Genomic DNA, 20,184 nt, shown 5'->3' with positions numbered 1-20,184 from the left:
GCTCAATAAATATGGTTGACTGACTCACGGGAGGTGGGCTCCTCCCTAGAGCCCCTACACAGTGTTTCTCAGGATGGAGTGCTTGACTTTGCCCCGCCCTCAGCTGCCAGGATCCCCTAGATCTTGGGGCCAGTCAGTCAACTGTATTTATTGAGCAGTTACTGTGTGCAGAACACTGTCCTAAGCACTTGTGAGAGTACTATATAACAATAAGAGATCTGCGAATCTTCCCTGGACAGTTCCATGGAGTGCTTTGCCCTCAGGGAACTTGCACCTTAATGTCTTTCCAAGAGCACTGGTCGCTGGGGATCCAATCCCATCATCAGCGACCTCATCGATAACATAATCCGAGGACAAGTTCCGTCCTCTTTTGGGGGTGAGGTTCCTCCTGCTGGCTGTGCCTGCGTGGAGAGCTGCTTGGGGCTCGGGAACCGATGTGGGAATGGAGCGGTCCCGCTCAAGTTCCCTTGTGCCAGGCTGGACTGGATGACGGATTGTTCCCTTGGGTCCAGACCGTGCTGGCTCCAGGCTCAGTGTTCAGCAAAGACTTTGGGAACCAATTTTAATTATTGTAATTCATTCTTCTGATTGTCAGCAGTTCAGTGCTTGACATTGATCTGACAAATGGCCTGGGTTGGGTGTGGGGCCGATGCCGAGAAGTCTGAGGCCCAGCCCTGCTCCTCGGGGTCCCAGTCAACGTGGGGGAGGTGGGCTGCTGTAGCAACTGGCACAGGGAAACGGAAGCGCAGAGTTTAAAACTCAGTGAAAATATTGGGAGGAGGAGTTGCAGCAGCCAAACAGTCCTTGAAGGGGGCTTTCCCCCGTGCTCCTCACAGCCCCTGGCAACAGTCGCAGTTGTCAAGTGTCGCAGCCTTCCCACCTCTGGGACCTTGGGCGTTCTGGCCCGGCCCCCGCAGGCTCAAGGGTGATGTTGCCTCGAGCAGCTGGGCTTCCCACGCTCCCAGGCCGCAGAAGTCCTGAAGGAGTGAGGATGTGGGGGTAGGTAAGAAATGCTGTCCTTCCGATCGTCTGTCAGTCTGTCTGGGTTGTCTGTGGTCTCCTCTCTGGAGCCAGGGCCCTGGGGCAGCGGAGATGCTCTCTCTTGGCCTGCCCTTGACTTCCCTCACCCCCGCCAATGTTCTCTTGCAGGTTGGATTCCGTAGATAAGTCAGTCATCTACGCCGTTGAGTCGGCGGTGATCCGATGGTGCCACCAGGTCCAAGAGGTACTCAAGAGGGAATCCTCGGCACCCCTCCTGCAGGGAGAACACCCTTGCCCCCGGGCGGAGCTGGCCTTCTGGCGGAGCAGGTGAGTGGACGCCCGGAGCTTCCTGGAGGGCCGGGGGGGGGATGATGGGGGGACCCCAGGGCCCTCGGGGAAGTGACCCAAAGGGAGGGGATGGGGAGCTGGAGGAGACTTACCCCAGGTGGGAGGGGTAGTGCTGGGCCCGGGTGATCCCGAGAGCCGGGCAGCGTTCGGTCCGTGGCCGGGGGATGGCAGGTGGCTCAGTTCATTTCTGTAGGGTGTTCTCTTCTGGTGGGGGCGGTCTGGCGCAGAAACGGAGAAACAAGGGGGTGGGATGCGTCTCCCCAGCCCTAGCATTCCTTGCTTGGCGTATAGCCCCTGCTCTTCCTGATGGGGCTGTGTTCCGGCGTGCAGGGCAGAGGACCTGGAGTGCATTTATAACCAGCTCAGGAGCAGCAGAGTGCGGCGCATGGCCCTGCTCCTGGACCGCCTCCAGAGCAGCTATTTCCCAGCCTTCCGGGCCCTGTTCCGAGACGTCGTGGCAGGTGGGCAGAGGAGTGAGTGTGTGTGTGTGTGTTTGGGGGGGCGGGGTCAGGAGGAACCCCTTGACGGGCAGAGAGCTTGCTCATTGCAGCAACAGCACCGATCCCATTGGATTCTCACAACCACCCTGGGCACAAGAAAAAGTAGGGATCCTTCTCCCCATTTGATGGAGGAGCAAAACAAGGCCCAGAGCTCAGCAGCATAGTGCATAGGGCCCGGGCTTGTGAATCAGGACCTGGGTTGCATTTCTGGATCCTTCACTTGTCTGCTTTGTCACCTTGGGCAAGTCACTTCACTTCTCTGTGGCTCAGTTACCTCATCTTTAAAATGGGTATTAGGACTGTGGGCCCGTGGTTGGGTAGGGACTGTCTCTATCTGTTGCCGGATTGTACCTTTCAAGCGCATAATACAGTGCCCTGCACACGGTAAGCGCTCAATAAATACGATCGAATGAACGAATGAATGACTGTGAGCCCCATGTGGGACATGGACTGTACGTGTCCAACCGGATTAGCTTGTATCTACTCCAGTGATGGTGATGAGGTTGGGGTGTCTCCCTGGTAGCCAGTGACATTTTCTCAACAGAAACGGTATGTACCCAGTGACTCCCCAGTGTGGTGCTCGCCTGAGTGCCTGAGAGAAAGAACAGTGGTTCAAGACATGTTCCCTACTCACAGGAAGGGGGTGTCCTGATTACACTCTAACAGGGGTCAACCCTCTGCCCCTCACAGCTATTTCCAGGCAACCCGAACACCCACCATCTTGCTGTTGAACAGCCTGCTCTATCTCCTCGGCCCCCCCAGCAGGGGCCGGCTTGTTCCGCCCATCCCCATCCCCACTCCCCTGTTGGATCTGAGCTGTTCTGCCCAGCGAGCCCCTTCCCCTGATGGGGGGTGGCCTGTTCCCGTTCCCCACCTGCGGGGCCTAGGTAGCAGGGGCTGGGGGTCGGGGCAGGGAAGAGCAACCACAGGGATGTCTCCTCCCAGCACTGACCGAGGCCCGAGACGTGCACCTGCACCTGCAGCCCCTCGAGCGCCACGTGGCCGCCGTGGAAGGGGCTGAGTTTCCCCAGGTGAAGCGGCTGCTGGGGCCCCTGCTGCACGTGGTCTGTCTCACCTGGGCCACGTGCGAGCACTACCGGTGTCCGGCTCGGATGGTCGTGCTGCTGCAGGAGATGAGCAACCTCCTCATCCGCCAGGTCAGAGAGGCGCCTCGCTGCTGCTCTCACCGGGCCGGTTGGACCGGGGGTGGGGGTGGGGACAGCGGGTGGCGCTGGGAGTCGGGTTGGGGGACGGGCAGCCCGAGGGCTCTGCCTGGGCCTGGGCGGACAGAAGGAGCCGGCGAGCGTGAGCCGGGGCAGGCCAGAGTGCACGGTGCGGCTGCCGGGGGGGCGAGGGGTTCCGGGGCTGTCGGAAGCTGTCGGCGAGGCTGAGTCCTTCGATCGGTCGGTCAATCCGTCGATGGTGTTTATCGAGCGCTTATGTGCAGAGCGCTGTTCTAAGCGCTCGGACGAGTACAGTACGATAGAATTAGCGGACTCGTTTCCTGCCCATAACGAGCTTACAGTCTAAGGGGACTATTGCAGTCTGTTGCAGCCTCCCTGGAGCCCGACGGCCCCAAGTGGCCCCGTTGTGCCTCCTTGGGCGGATGGGAGAGGGACCCCCCTGGACGCCACTGCTCCCGCAGGCCCCTGGTCCCCGCTGTGGTGGTGTGGGCGGGTGCTGACTCAGCAGAGGCAGCCCGGGCTGAGGTCGGGAACCCCAGCAGGGCAGGGGATGGGATTCCCTTGGGGCAGGAGGCGGGTAGGCAGAGGTCCTACCCCGGGCCAGAGAGGGACAGCGACGGGGAGAAGCAGAGATGGGACTGGGAGGTTGGGAAACTGAGGAGGCGGCTCGGAGGAGACGTGTGTTGTGGGATTTGAGAGAGCGGCCAGGCGAGGGACGGAGTCACCGAGGGAGGCCGGGATAGACCCTAGCGACGAGGCCAAGGAGAGGAGGGAGCGGTTGGGGTTAGCCTTAGGCCGAGAGTGACGGGGAAGAAGTAACACAGATGGGAGTGAGAGGAAAGCACCATGTCCCCCATTGCAAATGATGAGGCTCTAACTGGACCGACCCCCAAGTGGACCCTCGAAGGCGGCGAGCCGGGGCAAGATTACGGCCGGAAAAGGAGGATGTGGGAGAAGGAGGGACGGGGTGGAAGGTGGTCCAGGCCGTTTAACGCAGGAGGGGAGGGGATTCTGGGTTGGTGCTGGAACTCGAGGCCTGCGGGGAAACGTTTCCTCAGGCAGTTGGGTCAGTGTGGACGATCCCCTCTCGTGGTCCAGAACCGTGGTGGACGGCGGGGACCAAGATTGGTGTGGGATGCCTCACACCGTCCTTTTTCCAGGCCTCTGCTTACCTCGGCCCGGAAGACATCCTGAAGGGGGAGACGGAGGAGAGTCTGAGCAAAGTGCAGGTGGTCGTGGGGACCCTGAACTTCTTCAAGCAGTCGTTTGAGGACCGGAGGGCGAAGCTTGGGACGTACTTCCCGCGTGACCGAGGGACCGTGGAGTGGGATTTCCAGTCGACCATGGTCTTCGGGAGACTGGACGGCTTCCTGCGGAGGCTCGAGATGGTGGAAGTGAGTACTTGATGCCTAGAGTGGGCTCGGGGAGGCTACTGACAGAGAGGGAGAGAGTGGCAGAGGGGTCTCTCCTGGAAATGGATCCCCCCTCCCTTGGTGGTCCCTGGCCCTGGAAAAATCTCCCCGACCGGTTTCCTGGCCCTCCCGCATCCCCAGTCAGTCAATGTGAGACTGCCACAATTTCTTCCTCTGCAGTTTTATCCAGCCACCTCTTCTGCACCCATGCCATCACTCCTTTCTTCCTGCCTTCTCCCTTCTTCTCCTTCCTTCTCTCCCCTCCCCTTTGCTTCACTCCCATCCTGTCCCCTGTCAGTCCTTCCCCAAGCCCCTTTCGAAGCTGTTCCTCACTTTTGACATGAGCAGACAAGGACAGAATGTATCTGCCTTTGAAAGCAGTTGTTTTTAGGATATTTGTTAAGAACTCGCTCTTTGTTCTCCTCAGCCCTGTCCTTATCCTCACCTTCTCCCTTGTCTTTCTCTGCCTGTTTCTCCCCCTTCCTCCTTTTCCAATAGTTGGTAGTATCTGAGCACCTACAACTATGTGCTGAATACGGGACTGCACGCTTGGGAGAGTGTGATAAAGTAGGTAGACACAATCCCTGCCCTCAAGGAGCTAATAATCTGTTGGGGAGACAGATATGAAACTAGCTACAAATCAGAGGAAGAATCGCTCAAATCATAGAGTGCCAAAATCGGTTGCCACAAAAGTGCTGAGATGACAGAGAGACTGGGACCCAGGGAGAAGAAAAGATCTTTGGAGAAAATCTGCTGGAGGAGAGAGGATGTCAGAAGTGCTGAAGGCAGGGAGAACTGTAGTCTGGTGGATTTGGTTGGGGAGGGAGCCCCAGTCAGTCGATCAATAGCATTTATTGAGCACCTGCAGTTTGCAGAACACTGTGTGAACCCTCTTGCCTTCAAGGAGCTGACGGTCTTGTTCCAGGCTGAAAGAAGGGCCTGAGCCAGGGGTCAGAGTTGGGAGAGTCAAGAGGGTGAGCTTGGGGCGAGTGGATGGGGTGGGAGAGCTAGGGTGCAGTGGGAGAAGAGTGGCTAGGTAAGAGGAAGAGAGTTGACGGAGTATCTTAAAGCCAGTGGTCAGGAGTCTCTTTTGGATACTGAGAAGATTGGGAAACTACAGGAAGCTTCTGATGAGTGGGGAGGTGGGTGTTGAAGGGTGTTTTAGAAGGATGATCCAGACAGCAGAGTGAAGTGTGAACTGGAGTGGGAGAGACTGGAGACAGGGAGGCCGGTGCAGAAGCTGATTGGAGTAATCCAGCTGGGATATGACCAGGGCCCAGGCGAGGGTGGGGGCCGTGAGGTGAAGCGGACCCGGCGGATCCGTAAACCGCTGTGGAGGGAAACCCGGCAGGACGCAGCAATGGACCGGGAGTGGGAGTTGAAAGGGAGCCGTCGGCAGGGCCCTGGTCTTGGGTGCGGGAAATCGGGAGGATGGCGGTGTTGGCAGCTGGGATGGGCAAGGTGGTGGGAGGAGAGGTTTTGGGAGGGAAGATGAGGAGTTCAATTTTGGACCCGGTGAGGCTGAGGTGCATCTAGGTGGAAAGGTCTTGGAGGCCGGACGAGATGCGAGGGTGCAGACGTGAGAAGAGTTGCGACTGGTGAGGTTGAGCTGGGAATCATCTGCGCAGCGGTTGCGGCTGAAACCGTGGGAGCTCTTCCCCAGCCCCAGCGAGGGAGGGTAGAGCCCTGAAGGTCCTCCACAGGTAGGGAGCGTTGGCCTGGAGATCAAGAAGGATTAGGGTGGGGTAACTAACCACAGTTAGATTTGGCAAGAAGGAGGCTATCGGTGACCTGGAAGAGGGTGGTCTCAGCAGAGTGAAGGGGAGAGAAACTAGATATTAGTGGCTGGAGAAGGGAGTTAGAGGGGAGGAAGTGCAGATGGCTTTAGTGCTCACTTCCCCTCTTTCTTGCTTTGCCCTCCATTCCCCTCCCTCTTTCCTTCCACCACCCCCTCCACCCTGAGTCTCTCCATCTCTCTCCCTCCCTCCTCTCTTGCCCTCTCCTGCCTTGTCGCCCTAGCCCCATTCTACGGTCAGTTGTCCTCGACCTCCTCTCTGGGGACGGTGCCTCTGTGAAATGGTCTCACGTAATTTGTTTCAGCCAACATTAGCATGGATTTAGCCCAATTTTCCCCGATGGCCCGTGTGGCTGTGAGGGCTGCAGTTAATTAGGACAACAGTAATGAATCAGTAATGAGGGGACGGTGCCGGGCCTGCCAGCCAGGACTGCCTCTGGTGCGAGCGTGACGCCCCGGACCCCCACCCTCCCGGTCTCCCCACGGCCCGTCCAGCCCAGGACTTGCTCTCAGACAGGGGCACTTGGGTATTGGGAGGAACCAGGTGCTGGCACCCACCCACCCTCACGGTTGACAGCCCTGATTCTCCCTTTTCCACCCCTGGCCTTTGTCCTCCCCCTCACCACTCCTACCCAGCATGGAATTCTGGGAACTTGCCTGAGTTTCTGGCAAGAATTCTCACGGGAACAGATTCCCTGTCCTCACTCTGAGTGGGAGAAGCGTTTCCACGGTTTTGAACTCGAACGGCCTCCGTGCCACACCTGACCTTCATGTCCGCATCATCCTGTCTGCTCTTTGCCCCGTCTGAGGCCTTTCCTAGGGGTTCTGGTGTCTCTGAGTGTGCTAGGGAAGATGGGGGCTGGAGTGAAAGAGCTGGTGCTATGCCCACAGTGCAGTGGCTCCCTGCCTGGTGAGGCTGCAGATGGGCAGCCATTCAGGAGCTGTAGACTACCCTCCCATCTTTGGCACTGGGCCTAGGGAGGGATTGTAAAGGGACGATCACCGCCACCCCCTCCCCCCCGCCCATTTCCCTCCCACTCCCCATCTCTTTCACTTTCTCCTGATTCTTTCTCATTGTGGGCAGGGAATGTGTCTGATCATTGTTATATTGTACTCTCCCAAGAGCTTACTACAGTGCTTTGCACACAGTAAGCGCTCAATAAGCATGATTGAGTGAATGAATGAACACCAGAGTTGGGGAAGGTCAGCTCGGCTGTCCGTCCTACCTGAAAAATGTGGGGGTGGAGCCAGTGGCGTCCCACCCACCGTGCCAAGCGCAAGGCCCCCGTGCCCCCCACGTAAATGTTAGGAGCAGGTGGGAGGCACTGCTGACCAAGGTGAGGCCTGGCCCCGTTTGCCGGGATCTGGCCAACGGAGCTAGGGTGTGCCGTCTTCACCCTCACGGGTTCTCTGACCGGTCGGATGCTGTACGGCCAGGCGCTCCTCCGGACGGCCCTGGACATCCCGAAGATGGAAAAGCTGGAGTTGGGCGGGGCCCGTGGCCAGGCGCTCACTGAGCAGGCCCAGGACGTGTTTGCGCTCTTCCAAGACGCCTTCAGAAGCTTCTCTGAGAGCAGCTACGACTGCCTGGATCCCGAGCGCATGGTACGGGGCCGGTGGGAGGGAGGGAGCGAGGAAGAGAGAGGGTGGCAGGTCTGCAGAGGCTGGGTGGCCCAAGGGGCAGGGCGGTGGGCAAATGGGTCCAGCATCAGGGGTGGGGAAGTGGGCGGGACGTTCTATGATGACAGGTCTGGGAGTCAGGTGACCTGGTTTCTAATTCAGGATATGTCACTTGCCAGCAGTGTGTCCTCGGGCAAGTCTCTCAACTTTTCTGTGCCTCTGTTTCCTCATATGGACAATGGGGGTTAAATACCTATCCCATGAACGATGTGAGCCCCCTGTGCCTGATCTGATTGTTTTGTATCTAACCCAGCATTTAGCCCAGCGTTCGGGACATAGTGAGTAGTCAACAAATACCACTGTTATTCTAGTTTTTACTGCTGCCGTTATGACTTCCTGTGGGTCCCGAGTCCCGGGTAGGAGCCGGTGGCGAGTGGAGGGTCAATCCAACGGCACGTCCGCCCGCTCCTCCTCCCAGCGACGGCTTGGTTGGAGCCCAGAGCGGAGCCTTGCCGTTCTCCGGCCGGTGTGTGTGGCCCGCTTGGGGGAAGGTCTGTCTCCCAGTGGCAGCTCAGCCTCTCGGAGGATCCACCGAGTGTTCCTGGGAGCGCCTTCCGGTCAGCTGGATTTCCAGGTCCAGTCTGACATCCCGGTCCGCCCCAGTGGACCCATGGCCCCGGGCCTGTCCGAACAGCTTTGTTCCTGCCTGTAGTCGGTGTTTCCGCAGGAGTTTGAGAGAGACATCATGGAGTTCCAGCAGAAGGCGGAAGATCTGGACCGAAGGCTGGGAACCATCTTCACCAGAGCTCTGAATGATGTGTCTAGTTTGGAGCACGCCTTGAAGGTGTGTGTGAGTCGCCCAGCGGGCTGACGCCGCGTTGCGCGGCTATCGCCGCTGCGATCGGTCCCTCGTCCGAGCTGCCCTGTCACCCCCAGGCCTCGTCCCCAAGATCTCAGAGCCGGTGGCGGGGTGGGGGCTGAGTGCAGGCGGTGCAGTGATTCCGCCCTCAGGAAGGGGGCAAGCTCTCGGCCACCCCCCTCGCGCTCCATGATGTCCCGCGCCTCTCGGTCCGGTCCGCGAGTCCTCGACTGGGATCTGGAAGTGTCTGCCTGGCCTGCCGGGGGCAACTGACCGGAGGGAGAGAGGGAGGAGAGGTTGGGGCTTAGGGACTTCAGGGCTCTGCCAGAGCATCGCATCACCTCCAGTTCTAGAGGGAGGGCGAACCACCTTGGGGGACGAATGCCCTTTCTTCATCCCCCCCAGCTGCTGGACATCTTTGGGAGCCTCCTCGAGAGGCCAATGCTGGTGGCCAGTGCAGCTGCCCTGTATCCTACCCTCATCGCGATGGTCGACAGAGAGCTGGATGCAGCGGGACTCCTCTACTGCCGGCGCCTCCGGGAGGAGGCCGAGCTCGGTACGGGCCCAGTCGCTGTCCCGGCCCTAGCCCGGTCACTGTCTTTGCCCTGTCCCTGCCCGTGGCTGAGCCCTCGTTCTGTGCCTGCTTAGGGATAACCCCATCCCTGCCAGCAGAGTCTTCCTGGAAGAGCCTGGCACCTGGCCTGTGGGAACTGCTGCTTGGGTGAGGCAAGGTGTGGATGGCCAAGGCCCTCGCCTGGGCTGTTGGTGGCTCGGGCTCCCCTTTGTCTGCCGGTACCCAGCCGGACCAATGCTCAGGGGAGCGTGAGCCCATTATCCGTGATGCCAGCTTTCCATTGGGGCAAACTGAGGGTGGGACGTGGAAGGGGGTGGTGGGGTTTTAGGAAGATAGGGAATGAAAGAGGGAAAAAGGGAGAAAGAAGAGGAAGTACGAGGTGTAAAAGGGGCGTATCCTTCTGCACTGCGTCCACCCCAGTCCTCACTGGGGCTAGGTGCGGATGATGTTCTCGCCCTCCTGCCTGCCGGCCTCTCCCCTGACAGACCCCTTCACTCTTTTTCGACACTAAGGGTGGGACAGGATAGCTCTCCTAACCTTCCTCCCCGAAAGATGCCAAGTCCACGGTCCCCACAGAGTGGGCATCCTTCTGCCGCAGCTGTAGAATAGGCAGCTCTAGATCCATACTGGGAGTGGGTATGGAGTCGTTAGCGACCTCCCGAGGGCAGGGTCGGGCGCCCCTGCCCCTGAGAGACCCGGGCAGGCTGCCGGGGAGGGGTGGAGGTGGGCGAGCCCCACAGTTAACCGGCCAAGATCTTGAGAGGGGGAGGCCGTGGCGAGAGCCGGCGTGGGGGCTTTTGCTGCACCACCCACGATTCACAGGGTGGGCGGTGTTTGATAGATGAGTAGGCAGAGTGGCCCGGTGGAGAGAGCACGGGGTTATCGGTCGGGAGCTCTGCCCCGGCCTACTGTGTGACCTTGGGCAAGGTAAGTCAAGTCACTTGACTACTATGAACCTCTGCCTCCTCACCTGTAAAATGGGTTTGAGTTTGCCGGTCTCCCTCTCTCGGACCGGGAGCCTCGTGTGAGGCAGGGACAGTGTCCAGTCTGATTATCCTGGGTCCACCCAGGCGCTCAGCACAGAGTAGGGGCTGTTTAATCCATCCCAATCGTTCTCCTGGTCTTCTGCCCCATCTCACTGACGGGTCGTGGATCCCGGACTGTTGGCAGCCGATGCTGGCTAGCTGCCCGGCCAAAGGGAGCACCCAGAGGGGGAGCGGTTCGGGTCTCGGCGGCTACTCTGCCCATGGCTTCAGTGCTGCGTATGAGACTTCCCTCACCCTGTCCGTGTCTTAGGATTCGCCCCGACACACCGGAACATGTCAGCCATGGTCGGGGGGCTGCGCTGGGCCCAGGAGCTACGAGAACGCATCCAGGGTCCATTCAGGAGCTTCGGGCAGATCCCGCTCCCGTGAGTTACGTCACAGTCCCCCCGACAACTCCCCCTCTGCCCCCATGGAGCCCCCAAGGCGGCCGCTCTGCCGTGTATCCGCTCGGGACGTTGGGGAGTGGCTCTGGGGGCTCTTGCGCCTGCCAGTCCCTCTGCCTGTACCTTGAATGGGGTGTTACCCCGTCTGGGCCAGGCAGAGTGGGGCCCTATGGGGACAGTCCCCAGCCCTGGGTGTTGGGACCCCTGCCCTCAGCGTGGGCTATGTGGACCAAGAGGGGTTGAAGAAGCTGGCACACCAGTGCCCAGGGTGGTGTGGGGGGTTGACCCAGGGACTCACTGTCTTCCCTGCCACCATCTAAGATGGACCAAAGTGAAGCTGAGGCAGCGGGTAGAGCCCAGCTGCTTCTGCGCCGGCAGAGGCAGCAGATGATTGGCAACTGCTCCTACGGAGCCCAAGGTTCCCCTGCACGGAGGGCCCCGGGTGCTTCCAGGAACCCTGAGATTCTCCAGGGCCTTTGCCGATAACCGCTTCGTCGGCCCCTCGACCTGGGACCGCGGCCTGGGGATGGGGAGAGGGATGGGGAGATGGGTGTCAAGGAGGGCTTCCCAGCTTTCCCGGCTGCTGTCCAGAGCTTCCCCATTCCCCGTTCCCAGAGTCCCCTCGCTTTCCACTCCCACTGACAAACTGATCCAGGGCAGACCATACCCTACAGGTGCCTGGAGTCAGAAGCCGGGAAGAGAGTGATCCAGAAATATGAAGATCTACTTATGTCGCTGGAGAGGTCAGCAGCGTTCCCCTCTTCCCCCTGCCCCTGCACCTCCCCGTTCCTCGGCACCTCTCCCCCTCGGCCCTCCAGCTCCTGACTCTGGCCTGTCGGACGTCTCTTTGGGCCCAGGCTGACCTCCTGTGGCGGTTGACCCTGGCCAACGTGAGGGGAACGGAAGTCTCTCCCTCAAGGTTCAGGAACCCCTTCTCCCTTCCCCAAGCCCTGCACTCTGTAGACCCCTCTCCCCGTGTTCAGAGTGCCCTGGGGTCCAACGTCTTCCCGCCCAACTCTGATTCGCTCCCAGCTCAGGGTGCGTTCCAGCCACCTCGTTCCCCCGTTCCCCTGCCTTCTGGAAATGGGATCGGCCTGGAGGGCACTGAGCCTCCCCGTACTTGACCCATGACCACCGCTTGTTGTGTGGAGTCGATGCTGGGGGATCCAGGTTCCCCAGTTCAGGAGAGGGGAGGACTTTGAATCTGGTGGTCCCCCACCCTATGAGCTCTTCTGCCTTTTCCCGACCTTCCCCGGCCCCCCTCGCCCCGCAACCCGTGGCTCCTCCTACCCGCCCCCCCGCCCTATATGGTGACCAAGGGCGTGGTTCTGTGGGTCGGGAGACTGGGAATTTTGCACTCGGTGTCGGGCACAGGGTGAGGCTGGGGCTTTGGGAAGGAGGGACATCCTCAGCCGAAGGCTCTCCTGGTCCTCCTAGGTATGAGAAGAAGCTGTATGAGGGTTGGTGCCGGACCGTGTCAGAGACGTCTCAGTGCAACCTCAGCCAGCCGCTCCTCCTGCGAGATCCGGACACCTGCCAGATCACAGTCAACTTCGATCCCCAGGTAAGGTGTCGAAACCTACTCAGGCGGATCCCTTCCGGCCTCTGACTCAGTGAAACGATCATATGTATTGAGTACTGTGTGCAGGGCACTGTCCCGAGTGCTCAGGTGAGTACAGTGTAACAGAGTTGGTAGACATGTTCCCTGTTATAACAAATTTACAGTCTGGAGTTAAACCCTGTTTAACTCTTACTTCTCCAGAAAGGGGGGTGGGGGGAGATCATTTCAAAGGCATTTTAGGAAGGCTCCCCTGGCAGCAAGGCGTAGGAAGGCCTGGAAGGCAGAGCCCGGAAGCCGGGAGGCCAGCGAGGAAGCTGATGAGGGGGTAGAGCTGGGATCCGAAGGGCGTCGGGCTCGAGGTCCTGGCCCAAGGGATGGGTCGGGAAACAAGTTAGGGGAAGAATCGAGCAGGACAGCTCGTACTGGGATAAACCCAAGGTGCAACCGTTTGTGCTCCAAGTCCCTCCCTCCCTCAGCCAGCCACCGTGAGCGGGGCCGCACTGAATGTCCGTGAGCTTCCGCACTGGATGCCGTTGGCGGCGGACACCATCTGCAGTGATGGCAGATGCATCTGTTGAGGGGAGGGGGTAGACTGGGCAGCTTTCTCTCCTTCTTCCCCTTGTCCTACTTGCACGTCCCCCTCTCCCCTGCCCCCCCACCCCGCACTCCCTCCAAACCCCCTACTCTCCTGCCATCCAGCCAGCTGCTGGGGGGCCGGGATGCCCGGCCACCCCCTGTGTTTCCCAGTCTCTCTCTCCCGGTGTGGTCCCTCATTCCCAGATGATCTGGGGAAGCCTAGGTCCTTGAAGACAACGGTGAGTTAGAATTTGAACCCAGTACTCCTCCGGGGCTCCACCAGCCGCTCCCCCCAGCTCTGTGGCCTCTGTGGAGAACTGGCTGCTGGTGGCCCACGCGAGTCCTTGTCCCCAGCTGGTGTCGGTGCTGCGGGAGGTCAGGTACCTGGAGACCCAGCGGGCTTGGCCCATACCCGCGTTGGCGCTGGAAATGGCCTGTGCCAAAGAAGCGAGCCGGCGGCTAGTGGCCCTCCTGGAGCTGTTGGCCGACGGTTACAACGAGGTGCGGCGGGCCGTGCTGCCGGTGGAGCTCCCTCTCGTGGGCCAGCGCCTGCACGAGCTGGATCTCGGGCTGCGGGCGGCCGAGGAGACGCTCAACTGGAAAACTGAAGGTAACTGGAGGTGGGGGCTGGCAAGATCCGCTGCAATAATAATAATAACGATAATAATGTCGGTATCTGTTAAGCGCCTACTCCGTGCCGAGCACCCTTCTAAGCCCTGGGGTAGCTACAAGGTCCTCGGGTTGTCCCACGTGGGGATCGCGGTCTCAATTCCCCTTTTCCAGATAAGGTCACTGAGGCACCGGGAGGCGAAGTGACTTGCCCAAAGTCACACAGCTGACAGGTGGCGGAGCCGGGATTAGAACCCATGACCCCTGACTCCTAAACCCATGTTCTTTCCACTGAGCCACGCTGTTTTTCTAATAATTATGGTACTCGTTAAGGACTTACTTTGTGCCATACACTGTTCTAAGCACTGGGGTAAATACCCGTTTGGTTGGACACGGTTCCCACCCCTTGTGGCTCAGTGGAAAGAGCACGGGCTTTGGAGTCAGAGGTCATGGGTTCGAATCCCGACTCGGCCACTGGTCAGCCGTGTGACTTTGGGCAAGTCACTTAACTTCTCGGTGCCTCAGTTACCTCATCTGTAAAATGGGGATTAAGACTGTGAGCCCCACTGGGACAACCTGATTCCCCTGTGTCTACCCCAGCGCTTAGAACAGTGCTCGGCACAGAGTAAGCGCTTAACAAATACCAACATTACTATACTCAGACTTCCGTGGCCCACTCCCAGCCCTCCATCCCCAGATCCCAGAGCTGCCCTAACCACTGCCTCCCGGGAGGGGCCGGTGACTAGGGTCATTGGCCGGGGGCACGCAGCAGACAAGTGGCGGAGCCGGGATTAGAACCCAGGTCCTGACTCTCAGGCCAGTGCTCTATCCTCTAGGCCACGCTGTTTCTGTTGCTTGACGGAGCCAAGGGCACCTGAGCCGGTGACTCCGGGACAGCCCTGGAGAGTCGGTCTCTCTTGCAGGGCCCCGCTTCCTGCTCCCTGGGTGAGGGTCCAGTCTCTTAGGCCTGGAAAGGCCGGCTGGAGCACCGTAATCCTCACACTGCTCAGTTCGTTACGAACCGAGCGGAGCACGGCAGCTTCGAGAGCCTCTCCTCCTGCTAACTCCCTGTGCTGTCTGTCCATCTCTCTCAAGGCGCTTGGGACTACGTCCGGAGCGTCACTGACGGAGTCTGCGATCTCAAGCAGAGGCTTCGGCAGACCAAGGACAACATGGAGGAGATCCGGAACATCTTGAAAACGTGGCTGCTGCCGATTTTCGAGAGAAAAGATGGGAAAAAGGAATCTCTCCTGAGCCTGGATGATTGGCCAGAACACCTGGCCAAGCGCTACCGTCTGATCCGGGAGTCCGGACGGCGAATCCACTCCCTCGTGGGGGTACTGGCTCATCCCGCGGATCGGGAGACGGGCTAAGGCTATGGAGAGGATGCTGTCTGTGTGCGTGTGTCTGTGTGCATGTGGGTGTTTGTGCACTCGTGTGTGGATGTATTCTTTTGCGTGTCTGTATATGTGGGTGTGTGTTCCTGTCTGTGGGTATGTGTGGGCGTGTAGCCCTCGGGGACTGGGCTGATGCCCAGGCAGGTGGCAGCCACCACCGAGCCTTCCAGCCTCTCTTCCCAGGTTTTAAGGGGGTTGGGGGGCGGTGTCTCGGGAAGGCAGCCCGTAGCCCCAGCGGGAGCCTGTGAGGCAGGGCTGTGGCCAGGGTCTCTGCGGGCTGGCCAGTGGCCCCGGTGGTGGTGAAGGGACCAAGGCTGTCCTAGGTTGGCTGATGCTTGTCGCTGCTGAGGGGACACCCTGAGCCCGCCAGCCACCTTGTCCCCAGTAGGCCGGATGCGGGGTAGGGTCCAGCGCGAGGGAGTCGGTGCCCGGCGGCCCCTTGGGCTTCCTGCTGAGGCTGGGATCTGCCAATCTGTACCCTCCTGTGCCTGCTCTGCCTCACTATGAAAATGCCCTCTCTTCTCTCCCCTCCCCTTGCCTGCCATTCCCCCCTAAAGGAAAACCAGAGACTCTTCTTGGCGGACCCGGCTTCTGGCCCTTGGCTGGCCTATGTCGAGCACATCGACGACATGGTGCTGGAAGGCTTCTTCACGGCCATCGAGTGCTCCCTCAACTTCCTCCTGGAAAACACTGGTAACCGCTCTGGAGAGTGAAACCTGGGATGTGTGTGTGTGTGTGTGTGTGTGTGTGTGTGTGTGTGTCTGTGGTGGGGTGTGCCTAGGGCTTTGTGGTTGGGGGGAGGCAGAGCTTGTCCCTCTGTGGACATTGGAGAATGGGTGGGGAGGATGGGGCGGGCCCAGTTATTTAAATAAATAATACTCTGGGCCAGTGGAGATAGCTCTGCCTCACAGTCCCCAGTTTGCCTGGGAGGGGCAGGGTGGGGTGGCAGATCTGCTAGCGGTCTTGGCCATCCCACCTCCGTGACCCTTGCTTTTCCAGATCCGAAGTCCAGACTGGCCCCCTTGCTGGAAGTCCAGCTGGATCTCGCCCTCCCCGAGCTGGTCTTTCGACCCTCCCTGGACCCCGGAGCCGGTGACGGCCTGTACGATATCATCAAGGGGCTGGTCAGCGATACCTTCAGGATGTCTTCGCTGGTCCCCCGCATCGCCCAGCAGAAGGGCTGCCCTCACTACCAGGTACTCCCCCGTCCGCCCGGCCCCCCTCCCTCCCGGCCAGCGAGCCGTCCTCAAGTGTGTGCAACTGTGCCTCCTCTCTCCGCCCACCTCAGGCTGACCTGGAGGCCGAGGCCACTCTGGTCTCCTCGCGCCTCACGCTGATGGAGAGGACGCAGTGCGCCATGGCTGCCGGCAGCGGCTACCGCGACACCTTTGACCGCTACGTCTGCCTGTTTGTGGACGAGCGCCAGGAGGTGCTGAGGCAGTTTCTGGCCCATGGGCGTGTGCTTGGCCCCGAAGAAAGCGGGGTCCCCGAGGCGCCCCCCACCCTGGAGCAGTTTAAAGAGCAGATCGATTCCTATGAGAAGATCTTCGAGGAGGTGAGCCGCCTGGAGCCCACTCGGTTGTTGACCGGGTGGCTGCGGGTCGACGCTCGCCCCCTGAAGGCGTCCCTGCTGTCGGTCGTCAAGCGCTGGAGCCTCATGTTTAAGCAGCATCTGGTCGACCACGTGACCTGCAGGTAGGTGGGCTCCTCTCCGTGGCTTCTGGTCAGTCGGGTTTGTCGAGCCCCGGGGGGGCGATTGGGTTCCCGATGGCTTCACTTCTTAGGGAACTGGCCTTGAGTGGCCGGGGCCTTCGGCTCAGAGTCCTAGACCAGTTGCTTTCTGGGGCAACCCTCCTGGACGCCTCTCTCAGTGGCCCCCTCGGTTGAGACTGGACCGTGGCCCTCCCGGAGGTCGTGCCCACTGGGATACCTGGGACTACCGCAACTGGGACACTGAGCTCTGCCGAAGACTGGGAAGCTGCCGCTCAGTGGGCCAAATGAAGTTGGTTCCTTGCATTATCCAGCAAGGCAGGGGTGAACAGTGGGGCCCTTCCTGCTCCTGAGAAGCCCCCAGAGGTCCTGGCCAAGTCTGAGTGTGGCACTGGGATGCACTGGTGGTCCCGGGGCTGCTGGGCTTGCTTGTGCTCCAGCGGGGACATTTGAACAGACTGGGGACCACTGGCCCACCAGGACTCCCCGGCTCAGGGTTGTCCCAAACTGTACGGGACCCTGGGGCTGCTCTGGACTCCTGCCAATCCTCCTTCTTGCCCTCAGCCCTGAACCTGTCAGTGGGGTGGATCGTGGTGGGTGGAGCTGGCAATCAGCAGGACTGGCATCCCCTGCAGATACATGCCCACTCACCTCCAAAGCTGACGCTCCGCATTCCTCAAAATCCCAAAGGATTCGAGGACTCTAGTGGGGCCGTTCTCTGCCCCACAGCCGAGGGGACGGTGGCACGGTCACCATGTCTCTTTGGAGGTCACTGGGTCACCTGGGGCAAGCCTGCATCCCATCCTGGGAGTGGGGAATTGTAGTGGGCAACCCATTGACCCTTGGGGGGGTGATAGGGAGGAAGATGTTGGCCCCTGGGCTTTGACCCTAGGGACCACAGAATTGAAATAGTTTTCCCCTCGTCCGCGATCTCTACCTCCTCCTCTGCCTCCGTCTCTGGCTCTGCCGCTTCCTCCTTCATCTCCTCCTCCTTCTCCCCCTGCTCCACTTCCTCTTCCACCCGCCACTTCCTCCTCCTCCTTTTCCTCCCTCATTCTTGTCCTGCCCCCGACCTCACTGGGAGTCTACTACAGCTTGGCTGACCTTGACGCCTTCATAAGGAATAGTGAACAAGGCCTAATCCAGAAGGTGGAAGAAGGGGATTACAGTGGCTTGGTGGAGGTTATGGGACATCTGATGGCTGTTAAGGACCGACAGAGCCGCACCGATGAGATGTTTGAGCCCCTGAGGCAAACCATCGAGCTGCTCAAAGTCTACGATCAAGACCTGCCAGATGCCGTTCTGAAACGGCTTGAGGTCAGTGCCTCTTTCTGAAATTTGAAGGCCTTGCAGAGAGAGAATATGGGATTAGGTTAAAGGGTTGGGCTGGGAAGATGAGGGTCAATTCTTTAAAACTGTTGGTGTTCCTCAGGGGTCAGTTCTTGGTCCCCTTCTGCTTTCTATCTACACTCACTGCCTTGGTGATTCGCTCCCACGGCTTCATCTGTCATCTCTTTGTGGATGACACCCAAATCTATATCTCCTCCCCTGTTCTCTCTCTGTCCCTCCAGGCTCTCATTTCCTCCTGTCTTTAGGACATCTCTGCTTAGATGTCCTCCCGCCACCTAAAACTCAACATGTCCAAGACAGAGCTCCTTATCTTCCCTCCCAAACCCTATCGTCTCCCTGACTTTCCCGTCACCGTGGGCGGCACTTCCGTCCTTCCTGTCTCACAAGCCCGCAACCTTGGTGTCATCCTTGACTCTGCTCTCGCATTCACCCCACATAAACAGTCCATCACCAAAGCCCGCCGGTCTCACATTCACACCGTCACCTAGATCCACCCTTTCCTCTCCGCCCAAACCATTACCACGCTAATACAATCTCTCATCCTATCCTCACTGGATTTACTGCATCAGCCTCCTTTCTGACTTCCCAACCTCCTGTCTCTCCCCGCTTCAGTCCATACTTCACTCCGCTGCCCAGATTATCTCTCTATAGAAACGTTCTAGGCGATCACCCCCCACCCCCCCGCCAAATCTCCAGCGGTTGCCTATCAACCATCATATCACGCAAAAACTCCTCACTATTTGCTTCACAGTTCTCCATCGCCTTGCCCCCTCTTACCTCATCTCCCTTCTCTCCTTCTACATCCCAGCCCGCACGCTCCGCTCCTCTGGTGCTAATCTTTTCACTGTGCCTCGTTCTCACCTGTCCCACCGTTGACCCCTGGCCCACATCCTATCTCTGGACTGGAATGCCCTCCTTCCTCCAATTTGCCAAACAACCACACTTCCCCCCTTCAAAGCCCTACTGAAGGCTCACCTCCTCCAAGAGGCCTTCCTAGTCTAAGCCCCCCATCTCCTCAGCTCCCTTTCCCCTCCCCGTCGCCCTGACTCGCTCCCTTTGCTCTACACCCCGCCCCGTAGCACTTGTGTCTTTATGTACGTATCTATAATTCCATTTACTTATTTTAATGCCTCTGTACTTGTTCTGATGTGTATATAGCTATAATTCTATTTATATATATTTTTATTGCTTATTTACTTGTTTTGATCTCTGTCCCTCCAACCCCCCCCCCCCTTCTAGAATGGGGGCCCGGTGTGGGCAGGGATTGTCTCTCTCTTTTGCTGAATTGTACTTTCCAAGTGCTTAGTACAGTGCTCTGCACATAGTAAGCACTCAATAAATATGATTGAATGAATGAATCATTCAGTTAGTCCAACAGTCAGTAGTATTCGAGTACTTACTGTGTGCAGAGCACTGAACTAATTGCTTAGGAGAGTAGAACTAAGAACAATACAGAGAGTACAACAATAAACAGAAACATTCCCTGCCCACATCCCCTAGAGTTTGCAGTCTAGAAGAGGAGGTAGATATTAGGCAATTAATGGTATTTATTGAGCACTTACTGTGTGCAGAGCACTGTACTAGGTGCTTGGGAGAGACCAATACAGAGAGTTGGTAGACAAGTTCCCTGCCCAAAAGGAGCTTACAGTCTAGAGGTGGTGGAGGTGACTCCAGATTAAAGGATAGATCCCGGCAGGAAATAAGGGGGTGGGTAAGTTGTGGTGCTGAGGGCCAGCGGAGAGTGTGGGTGGGTTCAGGCAAGCAGCAGATGGCCCGGAGGGGTGGGTGGACTGAGGGGTTAAAGGTGAGGGAGGTGGGTGGTGGCATGAGGTTGGAATCTTGGCATTCTTCCAGTCCTGGGACTGTAGGAGAAGAAAAGGTCTGGGCCCGGGGCCAGCCTTCGTCCCCGAACAGCTGCCTGGGGGGAATGGTCATTGGCTAGCCAACCTCAGGCCAACGAGAGCCTGGCCCCAGCTGGACGGGTACCGAGCATACAGGGCCACACCCTCCGTGCTGCCTCTGCCTCTTGGGACAGGCAGGAGGTCCAGCAGCCTGAGAGTTGGGTTATGATCCCCAGGACCTGCCCGAGAAGTGGAGCGGCCTCAAGAAGATGGTGGTCACCGTGAAGCAGCGGGTGGCCCCCTTGCAAGCCAGCGAGGTGGCCGCCCTCCGCCGACAGTGCGCGTCTTTCGACGTGGAGCAGCACGGGTTCAGGGAACGCTTCCGCAGGCACGCCCCGTTCAGGTACTCTGTCGCTTCCCGAGACCACCTCGTGCTGA

At 59.1% G+C, this 20,184-nt stretch overlaps 1 protein-coding gene across 1 annotated transcript in view; it reads left to right on the top strand.

Moving 5' to 3' along the window:
* The first annotated feature begins 1,231 nt into the window (after positions 1 to 1,231).
* The window catches only part of LOC100089249 (dynein heavy chain 9, axonemal-like), an 87,747-nt gene continuing 68,794 nt past the window's right edge, over positions 1,232 to 20,184 (top strand). The window contains 17 exon segments of the mRNA XM_029079882.1: positions 1,232 to 1,308; positions 1,660 to 1,790; positions 2,775 to 2,986; positions 4,174 to 4,407; positions 7,658 to 7,825; positions 8,568 to 8,684; positions 9,105 to 9,255; positions 10,570 to 10,684; positions 11,377 to 11,445; positions 12,140 to 12,266; positions 13,194 to 13,449; positions 14,544 to 14,785; positions 15,403 to 15,538; positions 15,845 to 16,041; positions 16,134 to 16,540; positions 17,650 to 17,872; positions 19,983 to 20,149. Coding sequence (XP_028935715.1) covers positions 1,715 to 1,790; positions 2,775 to 2,986; positions 4,174 to 4,407; positions 7,658 to 7,825; positions 8,568 to 8,684; positions 9,105 to 9,255; positions 10,570 to 10,684; positions 11,377 to 11,445; positions 12,140 to 12,266; positions 13,194 to 13,449; positions 14,544 to 14,785; positions 15,403 to 15,538; positions 15,845 to 16,041; positions 16,134 to 16,540; positions 17,650 to 17,872; positions 19,983 to 20,149 — 2,897 coding nt within the window. The 5' untranslated portion in view covers positions 1,232 to 1,308; positions 1,660 to 1,714.

The sequence above is a fragment of the Ornithorhynchus anatinus genome, chromosome 15, assembly GCF_004115215.2.
Source record: "Ornithorhynchus anatinus isolate Pmale09 chromosome 15, mOrnAna1.pri.v4, whole genome shotgun sequence".
In the NCBI taxonomy this organism is placed as follows: Eukaryota; Metazoa; Chordata; class Mammalia; order Monotremata; family Ornithorhynchidae; genus Ornithorhynchus; species Ornithorhynchus anatinus.
Note: the sequence above shows the minus strand (reverse complement) of the source record. Positions and strands in the feature narration are given on the sequence as shown.